Below are 17,400 nucleotides of genomic sequence, written 5' to 3'. Positions count from 1 at the left end.
AGAAGAACCCCAGGCTCTGACCAAGAAATCCTACTGATTTGAGAGCTAAAGGTTGAATTCACAAAGGCCAGGATAATCTCACACGGAAAAGAAGCTAAAAAAAAAATGAATATTTTTTTTCAAATAATTAAACAATGTCTTCTGCTGGTGTCAAGCAGGATTTAAGTTTTTTTTTTTTTTTAAAGAGAATATTGGATCAAATAAGTATATTTTATTTTTTTATTCATTTTTCTCTCCAAAAATAAAAAATGAAATGTTCTTTTTTCAGTATTTATAATGTGACAATATATTTCTTTAAAGATTAATAGCCTGTTGCTTAATCATTTAAAAATTCTATCACTTGACTCTTAGATATTTTCCACAAGTAAAATTTAGAATTTAAGGCTAAATGATCAGCTTAAACTAACACTAAAGAGTAGATAGAATCAGCAATAAAACTGCTAAACACAATGAGTTACAGATTGAATTTAAAAAAGAAATGATCTGTTGAATATTGATGTTGTAAATCATAATATATATATATATATATATATATATAGCTTAATGATACACAATTATAAAAAATACACTGTGTTTCTTGTTTTAAGATTCTCCCAGTGACAACAAACCCTCTGATATAGACAGAGTTGTTGATGAATGAGGCACCACAGCCAAGTTTTGGAGAAAGCTGTTCCTATTTTACATTATGAAATGAAGGCACCTTTATTTGTGAACATCAGCTTTTTTTTATTAACGGAACATACTTTCTAAACCTTATTTTGTTTTATGGCTATTTCTAAAAATACACAGCTCCACATAAATCACAAAAACGTATTTGTGTGCCATTACACAACCCTTACACACAAGTGTCCTTTATCTACATGTTTTGATTAATAGTTTAATCTATTTATTTTCTGTTTGCAGAATGTAAGCCCTGCAGAACCATGTAATCATTTAAAAATTATATTCATTTCTTTTATTTACCACATTACAAAACTGTGTACTACTCAATAAACCCATCTGCACTACTCTGTACTGTAGCTTTGGATAACTGGATCATGTAAATCAATTTAATGTCAGTTAATAAGCAAACCTACACACATAATCAAATTCTTTGTGTGTGTGTGTTTTACTTAACACAAGCTAAGAAGAAACATTTGATCCCACCTACATAAAGACTGCACTTACTGCCAACTGGAAAGGTTCCTGAGAATAAATAGAAAAGAAGGCCTAATGTTTTTTTTTTTTCACATAGATGTGTCTTAGTTGTATGTCACATATGTGTAACTTTTATAGAAAGAGCCCCTAAACATTCTGAACCCCAAGTTTATTCATTTTTTCCAGGTGGGTGATCTTGCAAGATCTAAGCTGATTATTACATTAATCTTAAGGCGTCATGGTAAAACTGCTGTGTTCATCTCGAGCTTCTTACACTATTCACCAAAAGCCATTATCAATATTAGCTGAAGTCAGGTTCGCCTTGCCAAGTAAGCGCCTGCTTAGCACTTTGTGTATTAGAATAATTTATTTACAGCAAGGCAGGTCAGTTAGATAAACATTTTGCTCTTGCCAAACATGTTTTATATGCCCTAGGAGCGCAATTATTTTACAACAGAGCTGTACATCTCACCTTCCTCACCTTTCACAATCTCTTGGGTGCTATAAATATATATATATATATATATATATATATATATATATATATATATATATATATATATATATATATATATATATATATTTCAAGTAATCATTTAATAATCGGATAGCCAAAGGTTCCTTATAGAATGCTTTTTACAAATTTAAGCCAGGTATAAGTAAAACTTTTCCACTTGAGGAGTTCTGGATAGAGCATGTTGTCAGACGAAAAGAGATTTTTATCTTAAAACCTAAATGTTTTCCATATTTCTATTTACAATTGTGGCATAATTACTGCTCTAAGTGGGTTGCTCTGCCGGCTAAAGGCATGCTTTAGAGTCTCCAGTTTATGATTAATCGATTACTAAATAATTTGATGATTATTTCAATGATCGATTAATCGCAATTAATCCGATAAATTTTTTCTGCCCTAATATATATATATATATATATATATATATATATATAGACACTGAGAACCCCTAGTGATCAATATATTTTACATCATTTATCTCTTCAAAATAGAAGAGACAAATAGAAAATGTGAACATTTTAGAAAGGTATTATTAAATAGGTTCAATCCAACTTCTGACCTGATGAAGGTCCTAGCATGATTTACACATTTTTCTATAATCAGTTGTGCTGTTTTTACAGACACACATAGAAAGCCTTCATAGGATTGCTCTAAATTAACTGATATGGTCAGTTCAGACTTTTTGAATTTTTTTTACTCCTTTCCATTTTTATTATTTTATTATGTCCCAGGTCCTTTTTTTTAAGCCTGAACACAAGAGTTTCTCAATCTTAGTATAACATCGAAATCAGTATTAAAAGTTTAACAACTTAAATTTATTAAAATAACAGTAGATATATAACCAGGTCAACAATAGATGAGCTGCCAGTTTCTCCTGGAACAAGTCTTCTACATTCAGACATTATAAATGCTTGGCTCTCTTATCAGACTACATGGGAGCACCATCTTCACATTTATTTGTAAAAACTTTGTGCAAGGCTGTTATTGAAAATTCTGTGTTTTCTAAAAATATGAGATTACCTACATATCCTAATCCACCCAATGGGCTGATCCCCAAACAACAGAACATGTCTGGTCATATATATCACCAAGCTATTTCAACTATTAGCTTAAAAAGTACCAGTTTTACCTTTCTAGATTTTATTTAATCAGTTCACTATTGTTACATTGATAAAAAAGGGACATTACAAAACAAAATAACCATGTGAGATGTATCACTGCCCATATGGAAGTGAGGAGAAGCTCTACCCACCCCAAATTAGTTATGTAGTCTCTTATTTTGGCATATTCTCCTTTTGGTCCCAACATCGCCCCATTTTATTTGCATATTATTAAATAGGACATCTAATAATCTGATAGGACTAACAACTAATCCCCCCACCTCCCAACTCATCAATTAACCTATAACAAATTAGTAAACTTTATAGAGTTTAACAAAATAAGGTCTGTGATGTCCTAATGATAACATGATACATTTGTATCCTCCTCCCTTTATTATTTTGGATAAACTACTCATTCCTGTGTCTGACTTCCTTGGCTCATCTGTTCTTAAGAAAATATCGGACCTGATCTCTGTCCCTACTGTAGTACAGAAAATGGCTCTTTGATATTTCAAAATGCCACAGAGCCAGTTTAAACTACAGCATTGACTTGAATTGATTCTATTGTGTTTGTAAAGGAGAGAAAAACACATGATTGCAGAGTCTGTGCCTAATCTTGCTCGGAGAAACATTCAATATCCAATAAACAAATGTATTAAACATGGCTGGATGAAAATCCAAGTTTATCTCTTGACTATACACAGTTAGAAAAAGAAGGAAAATATTGTACTGTGAAACAAAAGAAAAAAAATGATACACTTTATAACCTATATACTTATATATACATTTTAAGCCTATATACTTTATAGTATATAGGCTTAAAATGTAAATATTTACCCTTTACTCATCTCTACCGGCGGTGCCAAAATGCATGGGCTGTGCTGTACCAAGACAGACTGTCAGTTGGGGCAAAGGAAAATAAAAGGAAATCTTAATTGGTTTCCTTGTTCTCAGTTCTAAGAGTTGTTGGCTCAGCAACAGTATGTGAAATGATCAACTGCTTCAATGGTTTCAGTATTTTTCAATATTAAAAACTAGGTTTCGATTAAATTGAATAAATGCTGCATGGTAATTAAGTTTAAAGGCTGTGGGTCTGTGCAACACTTAGCTTAAATATTTTTTAATGAGTTGATTGGAAAATCATTTTGCTTTGTCAAACATTATAATAATCTTTAAGTTACTGTATGTTTAAGATTTAGACTGCTAATTGATACATTTTCCTACTTGTTTGTTTGCTGAATTCATTGTGTACAGTAAGTGGAATGTCCGACTTTCCTAAACAAAATAGATGCAATTTTTTTTTTTTTTTTAAAGCTTAATATAATTAATGTATACATGCAATTCCAATACTCTTGAAACTGTGTTTAAGAAGCTCTAAATCATTCATATCCTTGCCTTGAAATATTTGGTGCATTCTTCCCCTTTCTCATAAAAAAAAAAAAAAAAAAGTTATCAATTACTCAAGTCCTTTTTTTTTTAAGTACTTACTTAATCAAGTACTTAAAAGGTGCTTCTAATGACACTCAAATGGGTTTTACAGTATCAAGGACACAAAAACAGTAAAAAGGTAAGATATTAGATACATATTACACAATAAAAATCTATTTTAAAAAGCTGGACCTTAAGGGGTCCAGTGATACACTGGTGACGTTTCCAGGGTGACCCAGTTTTTCGCCTGTAGACTGCTAGAGAAAGGCACCAGCCCCACCGTGACGCTGATGGATGGATGGATCTTGAGGAAAGATTTAAAAGTGAAGAGGTCAGAATAATCCCTGATCGGTTGTGGGAGTGAGAATCAGAGGGGCAGCAATGTTCTGTCACCTAAGGTCCTGAGCTCATTCCTGCAGGAGATCGACAGGAGGTTTACACCTACCCATAAACATGATCATCTCAGTACTACAATTATTAAGCATCCTTCCAAATGCCTTAAAGAATAGTTTTTTATTATTTCACCTCTGTATTAGCATGATCCTAATGGATCCCAGGTGAAAACCCAGCTGGTATGCACGATTTTGGGAAAATAACTGTGGCAATCATAGTTGTGTGTTCACTAATTATTGACAACTCAGTGGTGCCCTCTTTGTTATGTAAACAAATAGTTTCTTGACAATCTATCCAGGAAACTGCAATTTTTTAATGCCTCAGTTTCTTATAGTTTATTAATGATGCCCAGTAATGGATGTCGATGGCATTTGTTTTGTAAAGAAATAAAGACTTCTTTCCCATTTAAAAAAACAATTTGGTTAGTAACTTGAAATCCATATGTAACAGTGTTACTGATGAATTTGTATTCATAGCAGTTCATTTGTTACAGCATGTGCATGATGTTAGACTTAAAAGAAAGCTAAACAACCTCTGTCTGTCTGCCTACACACAATATGTCAAATTTGATTTGGTTGTGTAATGATGCTCTCTTTTTCTTTTGTTACACTTTCTAATGTGATTTCTAATGAGAAGCCTTTAGCTTTTACATTTTTAAACCATAGAGAACTCTTAACGTATAAAGCAACAAAGATATTTGCCATTTACCATCATGTTTTTTTTTTTTTTTTGTTTTATGCACAGAATGTAGAAATAAGTACAGCCTTACTGATTTCATAGATTCATAGATTTCTGAAAAAAATAAAGGTGTCTAGCAGCACAATGCAAGGGGTGAAAGAAACCAGGAATGATGAGACTTTGATGCCAAAAAACCTGGGCAGGGCTACAAAAGAGCATTATACATAGAAAAGACTTAATATTAAAGGCCCCTGACTCTATCTTCTCGAGGATCCCCCACAAAGCACCACCAGGGACCTTGTTTGAAGAGCTGGTCCTGTATTCCACAACCAGAACATGGAACACTGCTAATCCTAAAGCCAAGGTTAGTCAATCAGCTAGAATCCCCCTTTCCAGCTCCCCGGCATAAGCCTTCTTGGGGAGGCTTAGAAGTATGATCCCCCTATAGTTGGGAACACCCTCTGGTCCCACCAGTCTGCTGGTCAAGAGCACTCCTTAATAGAGCTGTGTAAAGAGATTACCCAAACTGAAACCATGTACTTCAAGTTTTGGTGGTCAAATTTACATGAATCTCCAAAAATGTCAATCTTCTTTTTTTTCCGTCTGTTGTTAACCTACTTTTCCCCCAACTTACTAAATCTCTTAGCATACTTAGTTGACTTGTGCTTTGTTGTTCTATCTTCATAAGCGTCATGTTATAAGGACTGCAATACATGAGGGGTTTATATGTAGCGTGATCACGGGTCACATGCTCTGTTATTTGGGGACTAAAGAGAAAGCCTTTTTCTGTGATCAAGGGGTTTTGAGCCGCTGTCCCTTTTCACAGCAAGAGATCCTCTCAGCTCATCTGCCATTTGTGAATAACTGATAAGACAAAGTGAAAAAGAACAGGCTTGATGGCGCGTTGGAGTGAGTTTTGATGTAAGGACTGATTGCTTGCTTTCAAAATGTCAACCATACTAAATCAGATGCTGCATGTTATTTTTCATATATTGGCTTAAAGATAAGGATCTTATCCAAATGAAAGACTCAGGGCAAAGCAGTGGTGGATGTGTGTAGGTTTGGGTAAACAAACTAAGTTTGACTTTGAGGGAGGCTGAGCTCTCTTAAGGGGCTGAGACTAAAGATGAGAAGGAGCAGAATTGAGAATCCTATGTGAGAAGCTATATGAAAAGACAGTGGAATGTTTCATGACTTGTTAATCAGAAGAAAAGCTCCAACATTTGCCAGAAGGATGCATATTAAATGTTTGATGGAACTGAGTCATCTAAATGGCAGTGCTAATTTGGCTGCATGCATAAGTGCACATGGATTTCAAGTGTGTGAGATAATGGGCAAGACACTCAGGTAGGCACCTCATGGTGATCTTTGCTGACAGATGTAAATGAGAGAACACACTACATCAAAATATCAAAAATTAGGCAAATCCATTCTCAAGCAAAATACTTTGAGATGTTTGAACTGAAAGAAAGAGCTCTTAGTTGAAGCAGCAAAGATAGGATGATAAAGTATTTTTTTTTAAATATGACTTTAACCTTTTAGAATCACATTTACATAAATATATATATGCATCATCATGCTTTACCCGGTATATGGTCAAATATGATCTCTGATTCTCCTATAGTTTTTTTTCATAAAGAGGTTTCTCATATCTTTTGATTCATTGCCTGAATTTGGTATTTTAGACTTTCTCATTGCAGTCTCACAATATAAAGTATTAACTATACAATAAAGGCTTCATATACTTTAAATGTGATCACATTTTGTCATTTTAAAAGCTAAGTTTTAGTGTATTTTATAAGAAATTACATAAAAGGCTAAGTTAAATAGTTCATTGTTCCAAACTTGAAAGAAAGGCATACATTCTGTAGTATGCAAAATGTTTTCTGCAATAAACATCTGCTGCAAGCACATATAGCTGGTATAATTCATTTTCAACACAGCACCATTTTTCTCAGGAAATATTTTTCTAGAGGTGCTATTTTCACTAGATGTCTGTAACAATCCATGTAATCCACATATACAAAGAAATCAAACCGTAGATTTCCAAAAATTATGTTATGTGTAAGAAAGTGAAATGATACAGGCAGACTATCTTTGTAAATATTTTGGAAGCACAATTTTGTTGTTGCACCTAAAGGGCTGTGATTCTCTGAAGGATAAGGTGGCCCAGTTTGAATTTTCGCTTTTCTGCTTATACTATATTTTCTTATTTCCTTAATGCTGTTTATGTAGTTTTTTCTCAGTCTTGTTAACTATTACAAACATTTACTCTGCATGTTACATACTCCCATTACCACAGATTCACAATATAAGGTGTCTATAGACACTGTAGCTTGTAGTAGGGAAAGTTGGAATCAAACAAACAACCTTAGACAGCATTAAATCACCTGGTGAGATAGAACACCACTCTCATCTCACAATAAGACCGACTTGGTTGTGAAAGCCAAGCTATGCTGTCTTTGGTTTGCAAGAAAAAGAAAAAAATATTCAGTTAGGGAAAAAAAATCAAATTGTTTTTTTTTTTCCTTATTTGTTTTCTTTCTTGATCTAAATAAAGCAAATTAATAGTTTTATATAAACATAAATACTGTTAATCCGTTTGAGCTTCACCCCATTTAAGAAAGAGCAAATCATTTCTAAATTCCCATACCCTAAATATAAGCATTTAAGGTTATAAAAAAGTTTAGACTTGAAATTTCATATTGAGAGTCAGCCCAATTACTCTGTACTCAGTGGAAAAGCTCCAGTGGGAGTTCAGTAGTGCATCTACTTTCTCTGAGGTATAAGATCCCTAAACTCAATCTTGGAGCGTTCTAGTATTCAGTCATAGCAAGTGTCTCGCTTTGTGGTTTCTCAGCATGCTGCTGTGGCATTTCAGAAGCTAGCTAAGCTTTCAAACTGTGCCCAGACTTTGGAGTTTCCAGAAATAGGCACATGGAAAACAATATGTTAGTTTTTAGTTTGTGCTTTTCCCGTCAATTTAGGAGAAAAATACTGGATTCTTTATAAATAAATAGATACAACTCGAACCTGCAATAGAGTCACGTTTATAGGTGATGTCAAAAATAGGGAGTTTTTCCACTTGTACTTCACTTATGCCTGAACTTTAATTTCCATATGTGAGACATGAGTTTCAGATGTTGTCACACAATACTGGAAAACATTTCACCCTTGGATTCTGTTTTGCTTCTTATTACATTATTACATGATATGATACCAAGATGTTTCATAGATGGAAAACAAACCAAGTGTGAACTGTCTTGTTTTTCCCACCTTTCTGCATGTTTTCTGCACGCAAAATATGTTTTCTATGTTACATAGCTTTTGTTACACTGTTTTTATATGATAAACATGCTTACAAGACATACATACAAGACAAGAAGAAACAAAATGCAGTGTTTAATTAACAGTTCCAAACCTACATCGCCCTGTGTGAAAAAGTGTTTTTTTTCCCTGGAACCTAAGAACTGGTTGGGCCACAATCCGCGGCAACAATGGTAATCATGTGTTTGCTTTAACTCAAAATGAGTCTTTTAAAAGTCTTGGTAAGAATTTCGATCCATTCATCTCTGTAGATTTGTTGGAAAATAACCTAATTTGAGGGTTTTTGACTATGAACAGCCTTTTCAACATTACTCGTCTAATTCTAATAGGATTCAGGTCAGGACTACACTCACCGGCCACTTCATTAGGTACACCTGTCCAACTGCTCGTTAACACTTAATTTCTAAGCAGCCAATCACATGGCGGCACATGGCATGATTGTTGGTGCCAGAAGGGCTGGTCTGAGTATTTCAGAAACTGCTGATCTACTGGGATTTTCACGCACAACCATCTCTAGGGTTTACAGAGAATGGTCCGAAAAAGAAAAAACATCCAGTGAGCGGCAGTTCTGTGGGCGGAAATGCCTTGTTGATGCCAGAGGTCAGAGGAGAATGGCCAGACTGGTTGGAGCTGATAGAAGGGCAACAGTAACTTAAATAACCACCCGTTACAACCAAGGTGGGCAGAAGAGCATCTCTGAACGCACAGTACGTCGAACTTTGAGGCAGATGGGCTACAGCAGCAGAAGACCACACCGGGTGCCACTCCTTTCAGCTAAGAACAGGAAACTGAGGCTACAATTTGCACAAGCTCACCGAAATTGGACAATAGAAGATTGGAAAAACGTTGCCTGGTCTGATGAGTCTCGATTTCTGCTGCGACATTCGGATGGTAGGGTCAGAATTTGGCGTCTACAACATGAAAGCATGGATCCATCCTGCCTTGTATCAACGGTTCAGGCTGGTGGTGGTGGTGTCATGGTGTGGGGAATATTTTCTTGGCACTCTTTGGGCCCCTTGGTACCAATTGAGTATCATTGCAACGCCACAGCCTACGTGAGTATATTTGCTGACCAAGTCCATCCCTTTATGACCACAATGTACCAAACTTCTGATGGCTACTTTCATTAGGATAATGCGCCATGTCATAAAGCTGGAATCATCTCAGACTGGTTTCTTGAACATGACAATGAGTTCACTGTACTCAAATGGCCTCCACAGTCACCAGATCTCAATCCAATAGAGCATCTTTGGGATGTGGTGGAACGGGAGATTTGCATCATGGATGTGCAGCCGACAAATCTGCGGCAACTGTGTGATGCCATCATGTAAATATGGACCAAACTCCCTGAGGAATGCTTCAAGCACCTTGTTGAATCTATGCCACAAAGAATTGAGGCAGTTCTGAAGGCAAAAGGGGGTCCAACCCGTTACTAGCATGGGGTACCTAATAAAGTGGCCGGTGAGTGTAGGTCAGTCATTCAGAGACAGTTACATGGACCCCCTAATCTGTGCATCCTCCGTTCCATTAAAAATAGAAGGTTTTCTAGTCAGGGCACATTTCTCAGAATTCAGACACAGCCAGAGTAAAGAAGATCCAGTACATTTTCATAATAGGAGTCAGTTTAAAGTGTGGAGGCTGCATGGCATCTTTTTTTTTGGTAGAAGACGGGACAGATGCGTGAGGTAGTAGGTATAAAGCCAGCTTTACTGATGTATTTGGATCATGTTATTTATTCTCTTTGCTCAGGAATAGTTGTGGTCTTGAAAAGTAGTGCACATTAGCTCAGTCTCTCTGTCTTCATAAACACTGAAATTAACTAAGGCAAGTGAGGCCTGCAGCTCTTTAGATAATGGTATGGGGTCATTGTGACCTCATGGATAAGTCATTACTTGGTTCTTGGGGTAACTTCATGGAAGGTTCACCACTGTTCAATAGTTTTTCTATTTTCAGGTAATAGTTGTCACCGTGGTTCACCGTGATCACATAGCTTTAGAAATAGCTTTTTAAACTCTTTTCAAACGCTCTTTCCCATTTGTTCTTAAAATTTCTTTGGAGCTCAGCATGATCTTCTTGCTGTGAGGATTTTTCTGGTGAATTTCACATTCTCAGGCAGTGGCAGGTTCTTTTTAAAATTATTTCTTGATTTAGGACAGGTGAACTATTGTTTTCCAGATTCCATTATTTTGTTCTCGCACATTGTCTTTGACTAACAATCAAATTAGCTTGATGTTCTTAAACACAAAAATAAAAAATACAAAAAAAAAAAAATCAGGAACTGTTAACTGGTGGTGGAAGTGGTTGTGGACCTCCTTCTACTCAAACAAAGAGTAGAAGGAGGCAGAGATGAGTTTTTGCTGATTAAATGAAGATCCAAAGGCAAAAGAAGCAAAGTCAAAAAACAAAATACAGAAAACCAAAAACCAGGAGACATCAGAGGAAAACACACACAGGGAGCAAAAGAATGACGAGAAACCAGCAATGAGGATCTGAACAGGAGGTGTATATATAGGGGACAGAACAAAGATTGGGCTAATCAAATGATATGGAGCGGGTGTGAATAGAAGTAACTAGAAGGGAGCTAGGGGGATGAGACTGGCACAAGGGGGCAACAGAGAGCAACTCAAAAAATCCAACCGGCTTTATCTGGATCTTCCATTAAGTCAGCTAAACTCATCTCTGCTTTGGGTTCTCAACCAACCTCCACCAAACCTTGACAAACAGAATGACAAAAATTATTGAAAACACTTTTATTGACTTAACTGTAGTTATTAGATAGAAAACCTGAATCTCAAGAAGTGTAAATTTCAATTTAAAGAAATGTTTGCAGCTATGTCATGTCATTAACACTTTGAACAAAGCTTGCTGAAAAACGAGGATTTGTCCACAAATCTGACACATTTCATGTGTATTAATTATTGACTCAAATGATCATAATCCAGAGGTTATCATGGGTCATAGCTGGGGTTTAGTAGAAAAAGTACCAGTAACTGGAATTATTGAGTTTGATTCGAAGGGTCCAAATAAATGTCAAACTGTTTTGCGGTAAGGCGCTAATAGAGTGACCATCTGTATAAAAAAGGTTTAGGCATGGCAGGATAAACAAAATACAACATTATTTAGTACTGTGTGTGGTTGTATGTCTGAAAGCCAAGTACTATAAACCCATTTTATTTGCTTATCCTTGTATGCTGTCAAATAGCTTATGTCTCTGTGCATACACAGTTGTAAATGTATATAAATCAATGTTTATGTGATGTGTTAATTATAATAACATCAAAACACTCATATGTCAAATTGTGTATTTTATATTGTTCTTTTTTACCTTCTAAGAGGGCAATTTTAAAATATTTTAAAGATGATATCAGAACAAAGCAAAGTATTTGGTCTTTAGTCGTGTGATTAAATTTTGAAACATGCTTCCAGGCCACTTTTGTCTAACATGAATTTTATGTAGGGAAAACAAATAAATTAGTTATGTTTTCAACTCAGTGAATTAAACAATGAAGCCAAAGCCAAAAAGACACACAAAGGAAAGAGATAAAGAGAATGAACATGCCATAGTTGGTAATGCCATTGATATGAAGGGAGGGCGGGGGCATCCAAGCTGATGAATATTTAAGGATGCCCAAAGTGAAGTACTGTTTTAGGAACAAAGTGGGACAGAATGCACTCGTAAAGGAAACCCTTCAGGGTCTATTCTTGCTGTTTATGACTTTATGAATATTCATTTTTTATATTGTCCCTAAAACAATTTGCTTAACGCTATTGAAATGTTTTTAACCATAAAAAGTGTGTATTTTAGCCTATGTACTGCTTAGTCTGTATTTGAATATAAAATCTGCTGAAAAAAAGCTCTGATTTTAGTTTTTCACACCTATTCTGATTTTAGAAACCAAATCAGAATAGATGGGAAATGAATAGAATAGAATATGTATTACTGTGATTGTCACAAGTAAAATAGAATTGGAAAAGCTGTGTTGTCAGGGCATAGAATATAAATTCCCATTATTGCATATCCCTTTATAATCATATTGTATTTCCTTTACCTTTTTCTGTTGGATAGAAACTCGTTTAGCCCTCTTGTCCTTGGTCTAGGTACCGGACCTGCAGCATCTGTTTGATAGTAACAGTTCACATGCAGAGCTTGACCCATGTGAGTAGCATCCATTATAATGATCTGGGCCAGCAGGAATTGTGAAGTGTGGGGAGAGGATAGCCAGCAATCTTTTGGCTTCGTTATTGACCCTCTGGAGCACTTTCTTCTAAGCCACCGTACAGCTGTTGTACCACACAAATAGTAGGTCAATATACTCTCAATAGAGTAGCAATTAAAGACCACCAGCAGTCTGATCTTATTTTTCCGAAGAACCCTCAGGAAGTGCAGTCTCTCCTGGCCTTCTTCACCAGCTCAGAGGTTTAACTCTCCAGATCAAGTTCCACTCAATGTGGATTCCCAGAAAGCTACCCTCTCCAGTACCCATTGATGATCAGTGGGAAGCTTTCCTTTCTCCTTTCCTAAAGTCAGTTTTATTCCTCTGTTCTTCGAGATGTTGAGAAGCCAGTTACTTCTGTGCACCTCTCTATCTTCAACTCCACCTTGTTCCTTTAGATAAGTGTTCAAAGCATTTCATGACCACTGACAATAGTGAGGAAATAAAAAAAAAAAAACAACAGAAAACAAACACTAAAATAAATTAGTGTATCATTACAGTTAAAAAGATATTTTTTGTTAGTTATTTCCCCATTTATGACAGGCAGGAAATAAGTAACAGAACTTTTTGATCACTATTAAATATTTAATCACAGGAATTATTAGATCCATAATTGTATTGATTTTCAAATCACAATCACAAATAATTTAAACTTGTAGCGACCTCAGGCTGGTCATTAGCCAACAACAGTTCACTCTTTGTGCCACTGTCCACTATACGTTACACTTAAAATGAAAATAAATTGTGGTTTTCAGTGGTACATGGTTTGATGTTTCTTTATATGAAATTGTTACTATTAAGAAATCTGAAACATGGACAGGTTTTCATTGATAAGACCTTCACCATTACTTTTCAAAGACAGACTTATGTATCGTTTTTATATCAGTGAACTGTCCTTGAGCATGATTGTAAACCTTTTTATACTCATGCATCACTCTGAGTCTACATCAGCAGAATGCTTAAAACCTCACAGGAGATGATTCATTTTTCGCAGTGAGCGATGCAAATCTCATAGTGTTTTTATGTATTGAGTTTAGGTTTAATTGCAACCCTTTTAATGCACTGCTGTCTTTAATGTATCCCTACTCACTTGATTTTGGCTCTTTTTTTATCCATATTTAAATATAATTTACCCTATCATCGGTAGAAAGACAAAGAGCCTTTTAGTGCTGTGTTTTTGATATCTCATATCACATTTGGAAACAATAATAAAAATAAATAAGTAATACATTTAAAGACACAGCATTGTTAAGGTCATAGAAACGGGACGGTTCACAGCTTCTCATTAGACAGTTTAATGGCTCACGAGGGTTTATTCTCTCTTGAACTGTTACAAGTTATTGAAGCAATATTTTCCATTTTGATGATGGTTTGTTACAGAGCGGTGTCTGATATATATTCAGTAGAGGAAAAAAAAAATGTTTTCATCTGTGTTTTTAGTGTTTTTGTAGCTTGTACAACCAAAACTTCATTAGATTTGTGATCTGTAATATCTTCAATTTTACTTTGTGAAAACTATGCCCATTGGCAGGCATATAAACTGAATCTAAGGGTCTGCCAAATACAATCAGGCATCCAGCAGCTGAAATTCTCATAACCTAATTTTTTTAATGTGTGCAACCTTTCTGGTCCAAACATCAGAGCCAACAGTAGAACATCCTCAGGCAAATGGAGTGTTTTGTAAATTGCAAACTTTAAAGTGCCTTTCAATCCAGAGTTATGATGGATACAGATGAAGAAGTTTAAGTGGCTTTTTAACAATGCCCTCTGTTTTCTGTTTTTATTCTAGTTTTCAAAGTTTATTTAAAATAATAAAGCTATGAAATATCTATTTTTGTTGCAATTTTCAGTGTTGTTGAAGGTTTCTCTGCAACAAAGAGTACTAAATCTAATTGATATAAGCTCTATTCTAAGTTATTTTATAAAACACATAGAAATTCAATCATTTTACAGTTCGTTTCCCCAGAATCTAGGATGGTTATTCCAAACACTTTATTGGCTAAGATCCTTAAGCATGGTTATATCTTTATATTTTGGTGGAAGTTTTGCCCTATAAAATTGTTTATATCTCTTGAAGTGTGTTATATTTTCTTATAAACCAAACACGAACTTAGAATTTTGAAAAATTTGGTGTAAAACATCATAATGTTGAAGTGTAGATATAATGACAGTTTTCCTCTGTTGAAGGATATTGAAATGTCCCATTCAGAGTGTTTCTAAAGCCATTAAGGGGATACAATACATGCTGAAGTGTTCTGGTCAGATTAAACAAACAGTATGGATTTATGTATTTATTTATTTTTTTGGTTGGCAAAAACACCATCACACGTGTTGTAATGGTTGGCAGCATAAGGATGCTTTTATTAGGCAGGAATATAGGTGCAATCAAGGATAAAAATCTGTTGACACAAAAACGCTAAAAATAATGGTTGGAATTCATAATCTATTATGACAACCACAACAAATATGCAGCCGGAGCTGCAGTTGTGATCTTTTGATCTAAGGATATTCATGTGTTAAAGTGATTCAAAGCAGTAGGACTTCAAAATTGCTTTTCACTAATACCCACCATCTAATCTGAATGTGCTTGAGATAATATGCAAAGAAAATGTGCAAAGATAGAGGACACAAAGACGTAACAGCCTGATTTATTGCAATAGATGGCAACACAAAGCCTTGTATTAGGTGGGGTAAATACAGTGCAGTTTTTTAGATTTTTGTAGAACTGCTGAAGTTGTAAAACAATGCAATGCAAAGTACTCATGAATATCACATTTTCATTTTCAAGAGTAAAACTTCTGTAAGGAATTTGTACCAAAAGAATGTGAGCATGTCCAATGCTGAAATGTTTCAGAAAAAGAAGCATTATTTTTTATAAGGTTTATGTTGTTTGTTGGGGCAAACATGGTTTATCCCAAGCTAATCATCCTGATATCACATACTGTATTTACTTTGGTGATTGAAACGAGCTATACCGGAAACATCGTAACTCTTAAAGTAGTTTGAAGCTAAATATTGTCTGCAGAGAGGTTTTTTTCAGCATCATGTGTGCACACTCTATGAGTCAAAATCAGGCTTTTGGCAGACCCTCACTGTGTCAGTGATGGTAATAGTTTGCCAGAACCTTAGGGGAGCTGCTCAGCAGGATTGGAGTGTGTGTGCATAGAAGTGTGTTTGTGTGCACACAAATGTTTCTGTGCACATATCAGCAGGAAAAGGTAGAGCAGACCCCACAGTACGTGTCTCAACAGCCAAGTCATCAGTCCCTTTAATCCAGCCCAGCAGGGATGTGTTTGTGTTTTTGACAGTTCTTGTGTGCGACTGTGCTTTGAAAAACTTCAGAACTACTGTCTTAATGTTGGTTATGTTATCCCCTGGGGCATATTGCACAAACATTTCCAACATAACATACTTCTTCAGTATTAACTTGCATTATATATTGTAGTCATTCTTTTATCCATGCCATTTTGATTTCCAGATGCTCTCAAGTCTGTCTAATCTTAATTTGTTCTCTTCTCTCTTCCCCTGCAGGACGAATGTCATAGGATGAACACTGCTGGTGGGGTGTGTCTGTCTGTGCTGTCCTCCCTCCTGGCTGTGGCTGGGGCCCTGGCTGCTCTGTCTGCCCTTGCTCTAGCTCCACTCTGTACCCTAGCCGAGGTTGCCCATGGAGCTGTGGATAGCATCCCCAGCACAGGGGCAAATGGAGGACCCTCACCCATCTCCTCATCATGTTCCAGCCTTGTAGCAGGGGTGCTCTACGGTTCTTTCTCCCTAAGGGAGCTTTTTCCCTTCAGGAAACCTGGTTGCTCATGGTCCTTGGAGAATCCAGATCCTACAAAATATTCCCTCTACCTTCGCTTTACCCGAAATCCTATCATCTGCCAAATGCACCATCCTATGCTCCTTTCACTGGACCACCACCTAGCCAATCAAAGCTGCCCTCTTCATCTACAGACAACAACAGCCAGGGATCAAGAAGTTGTTGATCTCTGTGGCAGCACCTTAACCACAGACAGACCATACTCCTTCCTGCAGTTTGATAAAAACTTTGTGCAGATATGTCTGACGAAACATCCTCTTGCAGATGAGGCTCAGGTAACCAAGGAATTGCTGGAGCAGAGGCTAGTGGAGGTATTGCTCATCAACAACGAGAATTCCAGTCAATTTACCTGCGGTGTACTTTGCCGTTGGTTTGAGGAATGCCTGCGGTCAGATACCAATGGGGACCTGGAGACACCTGATGGAGATGTTTGTGGGATGACCCAGACAGGGTGTATTTGTCCTAATCACAACATCATGGCACCACCAATACCTCTACTGCCGGAGACACCACACAGTTTCAGCAATGGCTCCCATGTTCCAGATGACTGCTGTGTAACTGAGCTTCACTCCAATGAGGCAATTGCTATAGCACCCAGAGATGTCCGACAAGGTAGGACACATGAAAAGTGTTTATGTATCCCTTTAAGCAATTATAGGTCATGCCCCATTCAGAGATTTATTAAACACAACATCTATTGACACATATTGTCAATATATATACTTGACAATGCATTATTACTTTTAAAATTAGAACTTTATTTCATATGTGCAGAGGTTTACTGAT

The 17,400-nt window shown here is 36.1% G+C and overlaps 1 protein-coding gene across 17 annotated transcripts in view; it reads left to right on the top strand.

The window, feature by feature from the left end:
- The window catches only part of LOC107082735 (adhesion G protein-coupled receptor B2-like), a 341,510-nt gene that overhangs the window by 73,824 nt on the left and 250,286 nt on the right, over positions 1–17,400 (top strand). For all 17 annotated transcript variants that reach the window (XM_015371552.1, XM_015371567.1, XM_015371564.1 and 14 more), the window contains exon 2: positions 16,323–17,226. In XM_015371552.1, the coding sequence (XP_015227038.1) occupies positions 16,338–17,226 (889 nt within the window). In that variant the 5' untranslated portion in view covers positions 16,323–16,337. The remainder of the gene's footprint in view (positions 1–16,322; positions 17,227–17,400) is intronic.

The sequence above is a fragment of the Cyprinodon variegatus genome, unplaced genomic scaffold (assembly GCF_000732505.1).
Source record: "Cyprinodon variegatus isolate N-32 unplaced genomic scaffold, C_variegatus-1.0 Scaffold60, whole genome shotgun sequence".
In the NCBI taxonomy this organism is placed as follows: domain Eukaryota; kingdom Metazoa; phylum Chordata; class Actinopteri; order Cyprinodontiformes; family Cyprinodontidae; genus Cyprinodon; species Cyprinodon variegatus.
Note: the sequence above shows the minus strand (reverse complement) of the source record. Positions and strands in the feature narration are given on the sequence as shown.